The sequence below is a fragment of the Puma concolor genome, chromosome E2 (genome assembly GCF_028749965.1).
Source record: "Puma concolor isolate L17-30 chromosome E2, mPumCon1.1.hap2, whole genome shotgun sequence".
NCBI classification, from domain to species: Eukaryota; Metazoa; Chordata; class Mammalia; order Carnivora; family Felidae; genus Puma; species Puma concolor.
Genome location: NC_141681.1, coordinates 14,416,737 through 14,431,304, shown reverse-complemented (window position 1 = coordinate 14,431,304; position 14,568 = coordinate 14,416,737). Strand labels below are relative to the sequence as shown.

Here is a 14,568-nt window from a genome sequence, read left to right as displayed (position 1 = left end):
TCATATATTCTGGAGATTAGTCCTTTATCAGTTATGTGTATTACAAATAATCTTCTCCCATTCTTTGGATTTCTTTTTCATTTCTTAAGGGAATCTTTTGATGAACATGTTTCAAATTTCAATATGACCTAATTTATCGGTTTTTAAATTTATGTTTTGTATTTTCTGTGCCCCATTAAAGAAAATTTTGCACTCTTCAACATCGTGAAGATATTCCTCTTGGTCTTCTTCTGAAAACATTGTTTCAACCTTTCATATTGAGAGCTTTGATACACTTGGAATGGTGTATGATAGGGATTAAATTGATATTTTTCATATAGAATATCCAGTTAACCCAACACCATTCATTGAAGAGAATTTCTCTTCCTCAATGCTTGTTAGTGTTACCTTTGTCATAAATCAAGTGATGATATATTTAAGGATTTGTTTCTGGGTTTTTAAATCTGGTATATTTGTTTTTATGATAAATCTTGTGCTAACATTTCACTATTTTAATTATTGATAAGTAACGGTATATGATATGTAATAATATAATAAATCTTGCTGCCTGATAAAGCAAGTCCTCCTATCTTGTTCTTCAAATGTATCTTGTCTATTCTTGGTCCCTTTGTTTTACATATAAATTTTGTAATCAGCTTTTTAATTTTCAAAAAAATTTTCTACCAGGATTTTTTTTATTGGATTGCATTGAATTTTTAGATCAGTTTGGGGAGTATTTGACATCCTTAAAATATTGTCTTTCAATTCATGAACATGGTATATTACTGTATTTACATAGGTCTTCTTTAATTCCTCTCAGTAATATCTTGTGGCTTTTCTGGTTGAAGGTTTTACACATCTTTCATTGGATTTATTTCTATGTATTTTATGTTTTGGGAGGCTATTAAGTCCTATTGTTTATATATTTTATTTCCTAAATGTTCATTGTTAGTACCTAGTAATATAATTGATTTTTACTTGTTGGCCTCATACTCAGTGACCTTGATAAATAATTTATTAATTCTAACTTCTAATAGTTTATCTATAAGTTGTTTTGAATTTTCTAAATAAACAATTTTTCTTCTTATGACAATTTTTATTTTTAATGAGCTTCTGTTAAAACAACTTTGAATTTCTGAGTTACACCCAATTTGATCATGATGTGTTATCCTTTTTATATACTGTGAGTTTCAATTTGCTAATGTTTTGTTCCTTTAAAAAAAACTCTATCGTTCATAAGACTAGCCTATAGTTTTCCTTTCTCCCACCATCTTTCTTAGTTATATGAAAGGTATGCTAACATCATCGAGTTGGGAGACATTAATTATTTTTCTTTCCTTTAGGAGAGGTCCTATAATATTTGATTTGTGTCTTTAAATGTTTGCTAGAATTTGCTTGTAAAGTTATTTGGGCTGGAGTTTTCTCTATGAAAATGTTTTACTTACAGTTTTAATTTATGTAATGGTTACAGAATTACTAAAATTTTCTTTGTTTTTGTGTTACTTTTGATAAATTTTATTTTCTTAAGATATGTACTTTTTAATGTACATTTTCCCATTTATTGACATACTATCCATTTGTTATCTTTTTACATAGTTCAGTTTCTGTTGTAATATCCCTATTTTCATTCTTTATCTTGGCTTATTGTAACTTTTGTCTTATTTTCTTGATCATGCTCATTAGGTATTTTATCAATTTTATCAGTCTTTTTAAAGATTCAACTTTTGGCTTTGTTGATTCTGTAGTATGGTTACTTTCTATTTCATTATTTTTTGCTGTTGTTTTTGTTATGTCGCTTTTTCATTTGTTTGGACTTTCTTTCTTTCTTTCTTATGTTTGCTATTGCTTTTCTAAATTATTGAGATGGTTGCTTACATCTTCACTTTCCAACCTATACTAAGGTGCCCCAGGGTGCAACTATAAACTCACAGGGCATCATGGGATATTCTAAAATTTTTTTTTTTAATTTTTTTTCCACGTTTATTTTTATTTTTGGGATAGAGAGAGACAGAGCATGAACGGGGGAGGGGCAGAGAGAGAGGGAGACACAGAATCGGAAACAGGCTCCAGGCTCTGAGCCATCAGCCCAGAGCCCGACGCGGGGCTCGAACTCACGGACCGCGAGATCGTGACCTGGCTGAAGTCGGACGCTTAACCGACTGCGCCACCCAGGCGCCCCGGGATATTCTAAAATTTTAAGGAAACATGGCAATACTCAAAACCTGTTGGATACTACACAAGCTAATAGTTTGAGATAATTCATAATTTCAACATTAGATCAGAATGTCTTGTTAGCTCTTCAGTGCCTCCAAGCAGATATTTGTTGATACAGTTTTTCTTGTTATTTTAATAGGGGGATTGGTTCAAATTATTCACCATTGACATAAATGGAAGTTTTAGGTTGGTGTTCTAATTAGCCTATATTTTTTTAACTGAGGACAAAATCTTCTACTTTGTTTTGTATTAAACAAGTTGATGGCAGTGAGAAAGAATGAAGTCTGGCCATTTGTAGCAACGTGGATGCAACTGGAAAGTATTATGCTAAGTGAATAAGTCAGGCAAAGGAAGACAGATACCATATGTTTTCACTCTGATGTGGATCCTGAGAAACTTAACAGAAGACCAGGGGGGAGGGAAAGGGGAGGAAAAAGTTACAGAGAGGGAAGGAGGCAAGCCATAAGAGACCCTTAAATACTGAGAACAAACTGAGGGTTGATGGGGGGTGGGGGAGAGGGGAAAGTGGGTGATGGGCATTGAGGAGGGCACCTGTTGGGATGAGCATTCAGAGTTGTATGGAAACCATTTGACAATAAATTATATATATACACACACACACACACACATACATATATATTTATATATATAAATACATATACATACATATACATGTATGTATACATACATATATATTAATTACATATATATACATATATACATAATAAACAAGTTGATCACAGTAACTTTACTACTTATAACGATTATTGTTTATAGTAGTTACCCCTTTCTGAGTATTTCCTATGTTTTTAGTGTTAGTATCCATAGGTCTATATAGTATTTTCATATCTTCCCCAGCCATTTCTGCCACTGTGTGACTATACAATGAATTTATTCTTTCAATGCAGTTTTCAGAAATTGACCTGGATCAGGCATTATTCCAGCCCTTTCCATCAGAAATTGTGTTTCAGAACTATACTCCCTGTGAAGTCTATGAAGTTCCACTGGTTTTGAGAAACAATGACAAAGTGAGTATGTTTGCTCAATGTACCTCTCATGGAATATAAAAAGGGATTAAATAAAATGGAATCCTGTAGGATCTTAGATGAATTCTAAGAAAATAGTTGAAAACATGCCCTTTGACTATAAGCTTAATGAAGACAAGACTGGGTTGGTGTGTTCATACATGTTCAAGCCCAAGTCAGTGCCCACCAAATGGTCAACTCCCAACATGTGCAGTAACATTTTTTGAGTAAAATATTGGTTAGGGAAATGTCATGAAGTTCTTATGTGTGACTGGTTCAAGACAATTACTCTTCATGCTTACAAACTGTGTGTTAGAGCCACCGTTTCCCACATGAAGGTATAAACTCTACTCATATGAATTGAGGTTGTTCAGCCAAATTATTTATACTTTATAAATTGTATTTAAGAAAAAAATCTCCAAAAAAAATGGAGTTCCCGTTCCCCTTTTTCTGTCTCCTCCCTTCTACCTCAGATAGCCTTCAGATTTTGTCTATAGATAATTTTGGACAGCTTCTCCCACTGTCTATACCTTGTCCTTTTCTGGTTGCCACTGAATCTCTTCTCAATCCATATGCCTCTTCTCCCCAAGAGATACATTAGGGTTCACTTCAAGAAAAAGGTATTAAGTTCCTGAAGATTTCCTGGACATGTAACAATAATGGAAGAAAGAATAATGTGGGAGGTCAGCATGAAGCACAGTTAAAGTGTGAAAAGTAGTCAGATGGGGAGGAAGGCATCTGAGAGATGCTAAACTTCAGATGTGAAGGCAGGTAGGAATACCTCAGGAGTTTGAGAGCGTGGAGACAAAAAGCCTAGCTGTAGGAGAAAAGAAAAAAAAATAAACGAAGACTATGCAAGAACACTTGCAGTTATATTTGGCAGTAACTCATTAAAGGAATCAGTGATGCCTTTCAGAGATCAATGGGGTGATTTAGTGGCAGCAAAGTCAGACTCTGAAGAAAATGGTGTATTTAGTTCTTGGCAGCAGAAGTGTTAGCAAGAGAAGCTCAAGGGACAGAAGTTAAAAGGGTAGTCAGAAGAAAGAGAATCTGAGATGCTCAGGATTAGGCCCCTAGACCTCAAGAAGAGATACTTTACATATACAGTAGGGCTCTCTCTTTTCATGTAGGACTGCCAACGAAGTCACTTTGTCACTTCCACTTCTCTTTTTCCCTTTTGCCATGACTTTTTGACTCTTGCTCAGGTATTTTAAGGCTATTAAAGAGAGAGGAGCTAGCCCAAGGGTACTTTGGCCACTCCTGCTCAGCCCTAAATAAGACACGATTCCCAGCAGGTATATATGAGCAAGTAAAGGGTAGAGGGCATGTGTCAGTTTTGTCTGCCAGAGGGCACTCACTTCTCATGGGTAACCCAACACCTCTTGGTTAGATGCTGCTGTGCTGTTAGACCTCATGAAAGGAGGGTCCCCCTCCAGGGAAAGTCCAGCTGCCAAAAGCAGATAGATTTCTCTAGCCTAGGAAGGCTTGTTCTTGGGCATGTGACTCTCAGGACCCTTGTACTAGGTGGCTGATAAAAGCCTGCTTCTCTACTTCCTTAGCTCACGGACTCGTAAAGAACTGCTGGGATAGAATTTCTGTGCTGTTCACTATTTATTTGCTTCCTCATTGGCATTGAATGCAAACAACGGAGACCATTTGGTCCTTATTCCTCTATCTCCCACACACACAAGATGAAAGTAAGCTGTGAGCACTCTACAAGCCACAGTGCACTGTACTTGGGATATAATTATTAGCACCCAGACTCTAGAGTCAAACTCATCTGTCTCCCAGCTGCAGACCTTGGGTAAGTCACTTCACTTCTCCGGGCCATGGGAATACTAGTAGTACCCATTTCTTTTTTTTTTTTTTAATTTTTTTTAACGTTACTTTATTATTGAGAGACAGAGAGACACAGAGCATGAGCAGGGGAGGGGCCGAGAGATGGAGAGACACAGAATCCGAAGCAGGCTTCAGGCTCTGGGCTGTCAGCACAGAGCCTGACGCGGGGATCAAACTCACAAACCACGAGATCATCACCTGAGCCGAAGTCGGACGTTCAACCGACTGAGCCACCCAGGAGCCCCTAATAGTACCCATTTTAATAGGTTGTTTGGAATATTAAATGAGGTAATGCATGTAAAGTATTCAACTCAGCACCTGTCACATAGGAAGCACTAAACCAATATTATTGTTATTATTCCTAGGGTTGTTGGTGTTTTCCTTTCTAGTTTTTTAAATCCATAATTATGCTCTTACCAAAAGTATTCCCAGCAGCTTAAGTAGAATCATTCTGCACATTGTAAATGACACTGCACATTCCCCTTACCAGCCACTCCTGTTGGGCCCCTATCAGATTTGCACACATCTCTTCCCTGCCTCCTTACTTTCTAGTCTTAAGGTCAGCCTTAAGTCTGATCTTCAGCATTTCTTCTTCCCTTGCCCATCTGGATTTCAGTTTTGAGAGATTGTGGGGGTTTTGTTCTCATTTTTCCCCTGAGACTTCTCAGTCATACTTTAACTATATTCACTTTCTTTTGCTCCCTTCAAGTCTTAAAAAAAAAAAGTCATCTCTTTCCTTATGTCCCTAGAACCTCTAGGTTCTCCTCACATTTATATTTCCTTTATTGCTTAGACTGTCTTTGTTAAACAGAGAAGCATACCGTGGGCGAGGCAAGTAGAGCAGAGGAGGACTTGAAGAGAATGAAACTGTCTGAAGCCACTCTGACACTGGCCTGGGGACCCTCTGCTGCTTGCTCTTTGTTCTTGTGCACAGTGGTGTCTACTTAGGACAGTCCCCAAGAGGGAAGGTGGAGTGAGGCTGGGACTGGGCGAAACTATAGCACTTAGGGAAAAGTGTCTTGTTCCCCTTCTGTAGAATGGGAGTCATAACGAAGCTCAGGGTTATTGAGAGGATTAAGTGGCTCATCGTGTACGGCTCATGGTGGATGGTCCATAGCAGGAGAGCAGTAAGTGTGATTTCTTCTCCCAGAGCAGTCCTCAAATGATGGGAAATCGAGCTGATCTCTACCATGTGGGTGGGGTTTTAGCTGACCACGAGGTTCTTCTTCAAAGATAGTCCCATTTAAATGAGAAAATGAACAAAGGCTTTCAGTAATGATAACAGTGAATAATAATTAAAAAAAAAAATAAAGCTCAGATGCACTGAATGAGTCATCTTGTCTCACATTTGAGGAGACAGAAGTTAAGCCTTGACCTAGGTTGAGTGGCTGGTAAGTAGTAGATGGAGATTTCCTGGTGGACTACAAAGCCTTGGCTTTTGCTTTTGCTTTTTCACAGGCAGAGTGGCCACCGTGGTGTGTTTTTCTTGCAGATTCCAAGGATGGTGAAAGTTGTTGAGGAAAGTTCACCTTACTTTAAAGTAATCAGCCCCAAAGACATTGGCCACAAAGTAGCTCCAGGAGTGCCGTCCATATTCCGAATCCTCTTCACTCCGGAGGAGAACAAGGTAAGAAAGTGGTTGCGGGGGCGCCTGGGTGGCGCAGTCGGTTAAGCGTCCGACTTCAGCCAGGTCACGATCTCTCGGTCTGCGAGTTCGAGCCCCGCGTCGGGCTCTGGGCTGATGGCTCAGAGCCTGGAGCCTGTTTCTGATTCTGTGTCTCCCTCTCTCTCTGCCCCTTCCCCGTTCATGCTCTGTCTCTCTCTGTCCCAAAAAATAAATAATAAAACGTTGAAAAAAAAAAAATTAAAGAAAGTGGTTGCGTACTTGCCGTTAGCAGTTGGCAATTCCGAACATTCCTGGAGGCGTTGGTAGTATTGCCGTGAGTGGTATTGGTTGCGGTGTTGGTGGTTGTGTTGCTGACGGTGTTGGTGGTGTTGAGGGTGGTGGTGTTGGTGTCGATGGTATTAGTGGTGGTGATGGTGGTGGTGGTTAGAGTGGTGGTCAGGGTGGCTGAGAGGAGGGGATAGTGCACCACTGGGGATGAGAGAAGCATCATCAACCAGAGCTGAGGGCTTACATGAGCTGTCAGCAGCCAGGGTATAAAGAAGGGTGATCCTTCTGGGTGCTCCGCCAACCCCCCCCCCCAACCTCAGCATATTTTTATTTGAGTATCAGCCACAGGGTCACCAAAAAGGAACCAGTGTGCTCCAGATGCAGTGAGCCAAGGCAAAGCATAAAGATTATGGCTTATTGGAAGTTTAGGATCGTAGTTAGTTGCATCCCTCCTCCCTGGATTCTAACTAGTTCAGGAAAGAGACCCAAGATCCAAATATTGATCACAGTATTAGTCTCATTAATGGCAAAGAATGTGGCCAGTACCTGAGGCCTGGACAGGGCATCCTCCTCCCCAGTGACTGGCAAATAAGTGGCCCTGAAGGGCTGACACATGGATAGCTCCACCCAAGCTTGAGTGGGGCAGCTGCAGCTGAGAGCGGAGACCTGCCTGGTCTGCTTAGCCCTGTCCGCACCTAGGCCGCTAGAAAGAGCCTGAGTTCAAAAAGAGGCCTTTTCCCTGCAGTACCATTCCAGCTGTGGGGGAGCCAGTCCATCCCCAAACCCTTCTCAGTTATAGAAATTCCAGTTCCTCCTGGAAGGAAAGACCAGCTACGGGGGACTGAGGCTAGAGGCTTCCTCCCCAGCCCTTTTCCAGGAGTGCAAAATTGTGGGTTGAGTTTTCTTCTCTATGGGCCAAAGTAGGGACTTGTGCAGAGGAGAAAAGGAGTTTTACCAGCAAAACCAAAGGAGTCGGGTTGAAAAACAAGACTCAAATAAGCATGACAAAATGTCAGGTTATTATATAGTGTTAATGGTATGTGTGCTTATCTGTATTGTGCCGTTAGGGTTGGAATCAAACATGATAGAGACAGAAAGTACTAGCTTTGAATCCCTGCTTCTTCATCACTCATACAAGTCAGCTGCTGTTAATGCCATTACTAGTGTCCCTGCTACTATTGCTGCTCTTTCTACTTTTCTGGAGAGCAGGAGTAGAGAATATAATGTGGCCTGCCACTCATGTATCACTGTAGTGAGTTAGAAATTCTATTAGAATGATGCTGCTGTTATTATTTTTTGACTTTGTGGTAATACTATTTATTTCTCAGGTTGTGCTTATTATGGACATGTAATTTTGCTTGAGGTACTATTGAAATAAATGAAAAGATAAAAGTTCCAGAAGTTGTGGTGGTGGTGGGCAGGGGCGTTGATGTTGCTGTTATTTTGTTATATGTTATCAAAGTCCTTTTTTTTTTTTTTTTTTTTCCTTGAGTGTCTGTATCTGAATACTGTCTGTGAAGAGAATGGTGTCTGGATTGAGTTTGGGTATGAAATTCCTACACTGTCATTTCAGTAGAAAGATGATTAGAAGCCTCTGTGCAGCTTGAAAAATAGAAATAGAAAGTTTGTTCTATTTGCTGAATTGGATTTCCTTATTTTTTTTCCTGTGATGGAGAAAAAATGTCTTCTGTTGGATAACTACCTGTAGGTATTATGGCTGGGAAATGGACACATGGAACTTTCTTAGGAGGTAGAATGTTCTATATTGTGATAAGTGTGTGGGGTATACGGATTAATTCATTTGTTAAAATTATACTTTTAATACTTATGCCTTCTACTATATCTAAATTTTACCTTAAAAACGATAAAGTAAAATAATAACAATGGAAGGGGGAAGAAAGCGTTGGGTTGAGGTATAGGTGAAGCCAGAATGGCAGAGTGTTAATATTTGTTGAATCTGGGTGGTGGGTACATGGGGTTTGTTACACTCATTTGTTTTCTTTGTGTATGTTTAAAACTTTCCCTAATCAAAAGCTAAAAGTAAAGAGAAATATTTTATTACTGCTTATGTATACAGCAAATAAATAGTTGAAATGTATCTTAGGTGTGTTTGTATTTATTATATAAATATGAAATGCTAACATTCCTATTGAGGATTATTACTTTGCTATATTTTGTGGTGGCTTACCTTAATCTGGCTTTTTTATTCCCTGTTAACCTTTCCATTTCACCAACACTGTCTGTTGGGAAACCCCTAATTTAAAAAAATTAAGTTGTAGTTTGTTTTACTGTTTCTTCTAAGGATTTGAAAGGTTTCAACAGCTACATGCATGTATGAGGAGACCCAGAGTGAGGATCTTGGTTACCTATGAGAAATTTAAGTATTCAACTTTGGGTACATTAAGATTTTGTGTTGGATTTGGACTCTAAGCTATAATTTACATAATATGCTTTTCTAGAACATAGTGATTTCTCCTTTTGCTGACTGCCTTAGACTGATGGTGAGAATTTGGGGAAGCCCCTGCTGCTAGTTTTGGTCCCCCTTTCCTGCAAAGGTCCTGTTAAACTTGCACCATCAGCAGGGCCCTACTCTCAGTAGTTTTTTCAGTCGTCTGGGCATCTGCATTTGCTCACTGTTGGAAAGCCATCAGGGGGGCGCCTGGGTGGCGCACTCGGTTAAGTGTCCGACTTCAGCCAGGTCACGATCTCGCCGTCCGTGAGTTCGAGCCCCGCGTCAGGCTCTGGGCTGATGGCTCAGAGCCTGGAGCCTGTTTCCGATTCTGTGTCTCCCTCTCTCTCTGCCCCTCCCCTGTTCATGCTCTGTCTCTCTCTGTCCCAAAAATAAATAAACGTTGGAAAGCCATCAGGGTCATGCACAGAATGACCAGCTAGGATTACCCATGCTGCCTTTAGTGCTGTTCCAGAATGTGGCAGAGGACTCAGATTTATTTTAGGAAAAATAGAAGTCAATCTTTTCACTGTGTCACTTTTTCTTCAGTTGGCTAAATTGATAGCCAACGTACATATGTATTTCTCTTCTTTATCCCCTGCTGATCTGAGCATACTCCATTCTCATTTACCCTCCTCACATCTGGAGGGTGAGATATGTAAATTGCAGCATGCCACAGCTTAATAAGCCAGTCCCCTTTCAATTGGATTTTCAGCACCCATGTATATTAGCATGTCGAAGATGATAATGTAATTTACATTTTTTCCTGTCATCTTTTAATCTGGCTTCCTGGGGATTTAACTTGTTAAGAATGCCAAGTGCCCAGATAACAGGGGCAGCAGGTTCACTTTGGCTTTCCGTATCTCTTCTTGTCACACAGACTTTTTAAAAAAAAAAATGATAGGATATGTTATTAATTTAATAATCTTAGTGTATGTCAATGTGGTAGAAATAGAATAGTCAGTGTTAACACTATAAAATTCTGGAGTCTGGCACTTTTCTTGACCTCTTAAATTTGTATCTTTACTATTAAAGGGGGAATGAAAAGTACTAGGCTTTTGTAGGAAAGCAAAACTGGGTACTTTCTTGGACTTAAGAAAGCATCTGTTTACTATAGAATTGCCATATGGAAATGACTGTGGTAGTTTGAAGAGCAATTTTATTGCTCAGTTATGTTTTAAGGAAATATATAACTTGTGGTTAAAATAGTTTTCCTGGTTTGTTACTATGAAATTTAAAAATTGTGGTCCAGGAAGACTAGAAAATGCTACTGTATTTAATGTTATCTAGGTATACAACGATGATGAACTATATTGCCAGCATTTTTAATTAAATTGTAGACACCATAAAATTTTCCACAATTAACCATTTTTTTTTGGCAAAAATTATGATAGGGATTTTGTTTTCTTCCTGTCTAGAATTAGCCCTCCCTAGCCTAGCGCAATGCCTGACAAATAAGAAACTTGTGGTAAATATTTGTTGAGTAAGACAAGTAAGTAAAAGTTAATCCCAAGAAAATATAAGGTTTCTTCAACTTGAGGATGGCCTACAGATGATAAAAGCAAAAGCATATAAAAAGGGCTCAAATATCTTTTTGTACCATGAACGTATTAGATTTTAGCTTTTTCTTGTTTCTCTCCACTTAATTACATATCCTCAGTGAGTCTATGTCACTACTTTTTAGCATTCTGGACTTCATAACTATCATTTTATAATAAGGCTAATGAGGATGTTGGGAATTCTCTTTATGAAGAAGTCTTGGTAGTTTAGGATCTAAATAAAGATATTAAAAATGAGTAATATTCTTTCATTCACTCCGTGCCAGGTCTACTTCTGTGACCCAGGATCCACTGGAGAACCAAACAAGCTTTGGCCTTCATGGAGCTTATGTTCCTCAATGAATAATGAGCAAATGTGTAATTTAATGTCAGATATTGACTTAGTAGAGAATAGAGAGCGATGGGCTTCTGTTTCTTATCAGTAGGAGGATTCTGTGATGAGGTTACATTGAGCAGAGAACCAAATTAAGCTGTGCAAATACCAGAGGGAAGATATTTGTTGGGGAGAGGGAGTAGCAAGTAGAAAGGCCTGTGACTGAAGCATGCTTGACAGCAGGTGCAGGGAAGTGAGGAAGGCACGTGACGAGTGGAGGAACCTGCTGGAACATGGTAGGAGACCAGGGTGCAGAGGGCAAGGTCATGAAGGGTTATAGAAACCATGCAAAGTGCGATAGGAAGCCACTGTAAGCTTGCTTATGGAAGCTTGTACCCTATGTAAAACCAGAATGAATTGTCATCATCTAGATTTTCAGGTTACCTGCACATGACCAATCTTGCTTCATCTATGCTGCTCCTCCCCAGAGGATTTTGTAGTGAGTCCCATACATCATATTATTTTCATCTGCAAGTACTTCATTTTTTGTCTCTGAAAGATAAGGACCCTTTAAAAAGTGAACATAACTACAATACCACTATCACCCCTAAAAAATGACAGTAGCTCCTCAATATCATCAAATATCTAGTCACTATTCATATCTCCCTAGTTTAAACATATATATATATATATATATATGGTGTGTGTGTATATATATATATATACATATACATATATATATATATATACATATATATACACACACACACCATATATATATATATATATATATATATATATATATATATATATTTTTTTTTTTTTTTTTTTTTTTTTAACTTGGCGTACTTTAATCAGGATCCAAACAAGGTGTTGAATGCATCCCCAGCAGATGTTCTCTGTCCCTTCTGTTTCCTATAAACTGGTAGTTAGATCCAGAGGCTTGATTCGATTAATATTTAACTTTGGGAGGGGGCAAGAATTCTTAGGTGATGTGGTACTACCTATTGTATCACATCAAAAGGCACAGAGTGTCTGTTGTTATGTTTTGTTTTTGTAATGATCCAATGAGGATGATGAGGTGCAGCTCATACAGGAAAGATAGAATAAATACTGAATCCTTTCCCTGTATCTACCCCAGTGGGTTTTGAATACGAATGACATCTCTGCCTTACATTTGGGGATTAGTCTGGTTGCTGCACCGAGGATAGATTGAAGGGAGTGTGAGGTGTAATAGCTAGTGGCCCACCCTTAACATCCGTTTTCTCTTTCTTCATTGGTAAGAGAATCCCAAATTTCTATTGGATTCACTGCTGCCTGAAATAAAAGATTGCATTTCCCCAACCTTCTTTGCAGCTATTTGTGTCTGTGTTGATCAGTGAGATGTGAGCGGGACTTCCAAGCATGTATTGACAAAAGCTGACTCAGCATGGAGGTGCTTTGTTTTGTCCTTCTGCCTTTTTTTGGCCTGTAGCCTGGCTGTGAGAAATAGCTGGCATCCTAAGAATTACTCTGCTACATGGGGTGACATTGAGGATACATGCTGTGTGCTAGAATGGTAGAGCAGCAATTTAGGAATTTGGGTCCCTGGTGTCACTGTGGAGCCACCATACCAATCCAGCCTGCCTACTTCCGGATTGGTTTATGATAGAGAAACTTCTGTCTATCTAGTTTAAGTTGCTCTGATTTTGTTCTGTTTCCTGTCATGTGTAGCAGAACTGAACCCTGATGAATACAGGGATAAGAGGCTATTGTAATAGTTTGGGTAAAAGTGGTGGATGATTTGGATTAGGGTGGTGACAGTGAAAGTGTGGGAAGTAGGTAGATAAAGGATATACATTTTTATGGTAGAGCTGTCAGGATTTGTTCATGGATTGGATAAAGGGTGTGAGAAAAGAGTCTAGTTTGATTCATAGTTTTTTGACCAGCACTGACCAAATGGTGGCACCATTTGCCGAGGTAGGGAAAAGTGGAGGGAAAGCAGGTTTGTGAAGCTGGGTGGGAGTAAGGTAGGGAATCAGAAGGATTCAGGGAATATGTTTTTTTGGTTTTTTTTTTTAGTGTTTATTTTATTTTTGAGAGAGAGAGAGACAGAGCATGAGTTCGGGAGGGGCAGAGAGAGAGGGAGACACAGAATTGATAGCAGGTTCCAGGCTCCACACTGTCAGCACAGAGCCTGATGCAGGGCTCGAACTCACAAACCTTGAAATCATGACCTGAGCCCATCCGATGCTTAACCAACCGAGCCACCCAGGCGCCCCCGGGGAATCTGGTTTTTATATGTTAAGTTGGATCTTCCCTTTAGACATCCAAGTGGAAATACCAAATAGGCAGCTGGACACAATTATCTATGGCAAAAGGGAGATATTGGCTAGAGATGAAGGTTTGAAAATCATGTAAAAGATGACACTTTTCACCAAGAGATGGATGAGCTGATGTTGAGAGTGGGTGTACATAAAGGAGATGCTGGTAAAAGGAGGAGATGCCAACAGAGGATGACACAAAGAGGAAGGGGTGGTCATGAAGTAGGAGGAAAATCAGTAGATTACAGTGCCTTGGAATCACAAATGGATACAGCATTTCAAAAGGGAAGGAGAGATCAATTTTGGATTACGTCCAAAGTTATGGAGAGTCGAATTATAAGGATGTGGAATGAGCCATTGGATTTGGCAACACCACGAGTGACCTTGGCAGAAAGAGTTTCTGTGGAATGTTGTGTACAGAAGCCTAATGGGATGGGTTGAAGAGAGAATGGACAGCAAGGATGTGGTGATATTGAGTGTAAATAATACCTGTGAGCAGTTTTGCTGTGAAAAGTAATTGGAAAAATGGGGCAGTAGCTGGAGGTGGATGTTGGACTCAAAAGTAGATTATTTAATATTTAAGAGGAAGCTACTTATGCTGATGTGTGAATGTTCAATAAAGAGGGAAAATTGATGTTTCAGGAAAATCATGGAGTGAGCTAGAAAGATTGAGATCTAATATATAAGTACAAGGTTTAAGCTTAGCAATAGGAGTGAAGGCAGTGAAGAGTGAAGGGTGTAGGTATAGGTGGATTAATAGATCTAGGGGTAACTTGGAAAGCAAAAAGTTACAGAGGAAATTAATTACCTTAAGTGGGCAATTTCTACATGAATCATGAAGTAACCACATTATCATTGTACACTAAGGATAAAAAGGGTCAAAATAAATTTGGAAGTCTCAGATCTCTTTTCACACCAAGGGTCATAGGTCATTCTCTTTGAATAGATGGGGAAATATAGCTACCGCCAGGAAGCTGAGACCCCGCTAAGTCA

At 39.3% G+C, this 14,568-nt stretch overlaps 1 protein-coding gene across 7 annotated transcripts in view; it reads left to right on the top strand.

Annotated features, from left to right (window-relative positions):
- Positions 1-14,568, top strand: part of HYDIN (HYDIN axonemal central pair apparatus protein) — a 442,685-nt gene that overhangs the window by 111,413 nt on the left and 316,704 nt on the right. For 5 of the 7 annotated variants that reach the window (XM_086688949.1, XM_086688948.1, XM_086688951.1 and 2 more), the window contains 2 exons: positions 3,102-3,221; positions 6,550-6,684. In XM_086688949.1, the coding sequence (XP_086545075.1) occupies positions 3,102-3,221; positions 6,550-6,684 (255 nt within the window). Of the gene's footprint in view, positions 1-1,066; positions 1,163-3,101; positions 3,222-6,549; positions 6,685-14,568 lie in introns of those variants that run through there. The other 2 variants (XM_086688954.1, XM_086688955.1) reach the window with 2 other exon arrangements.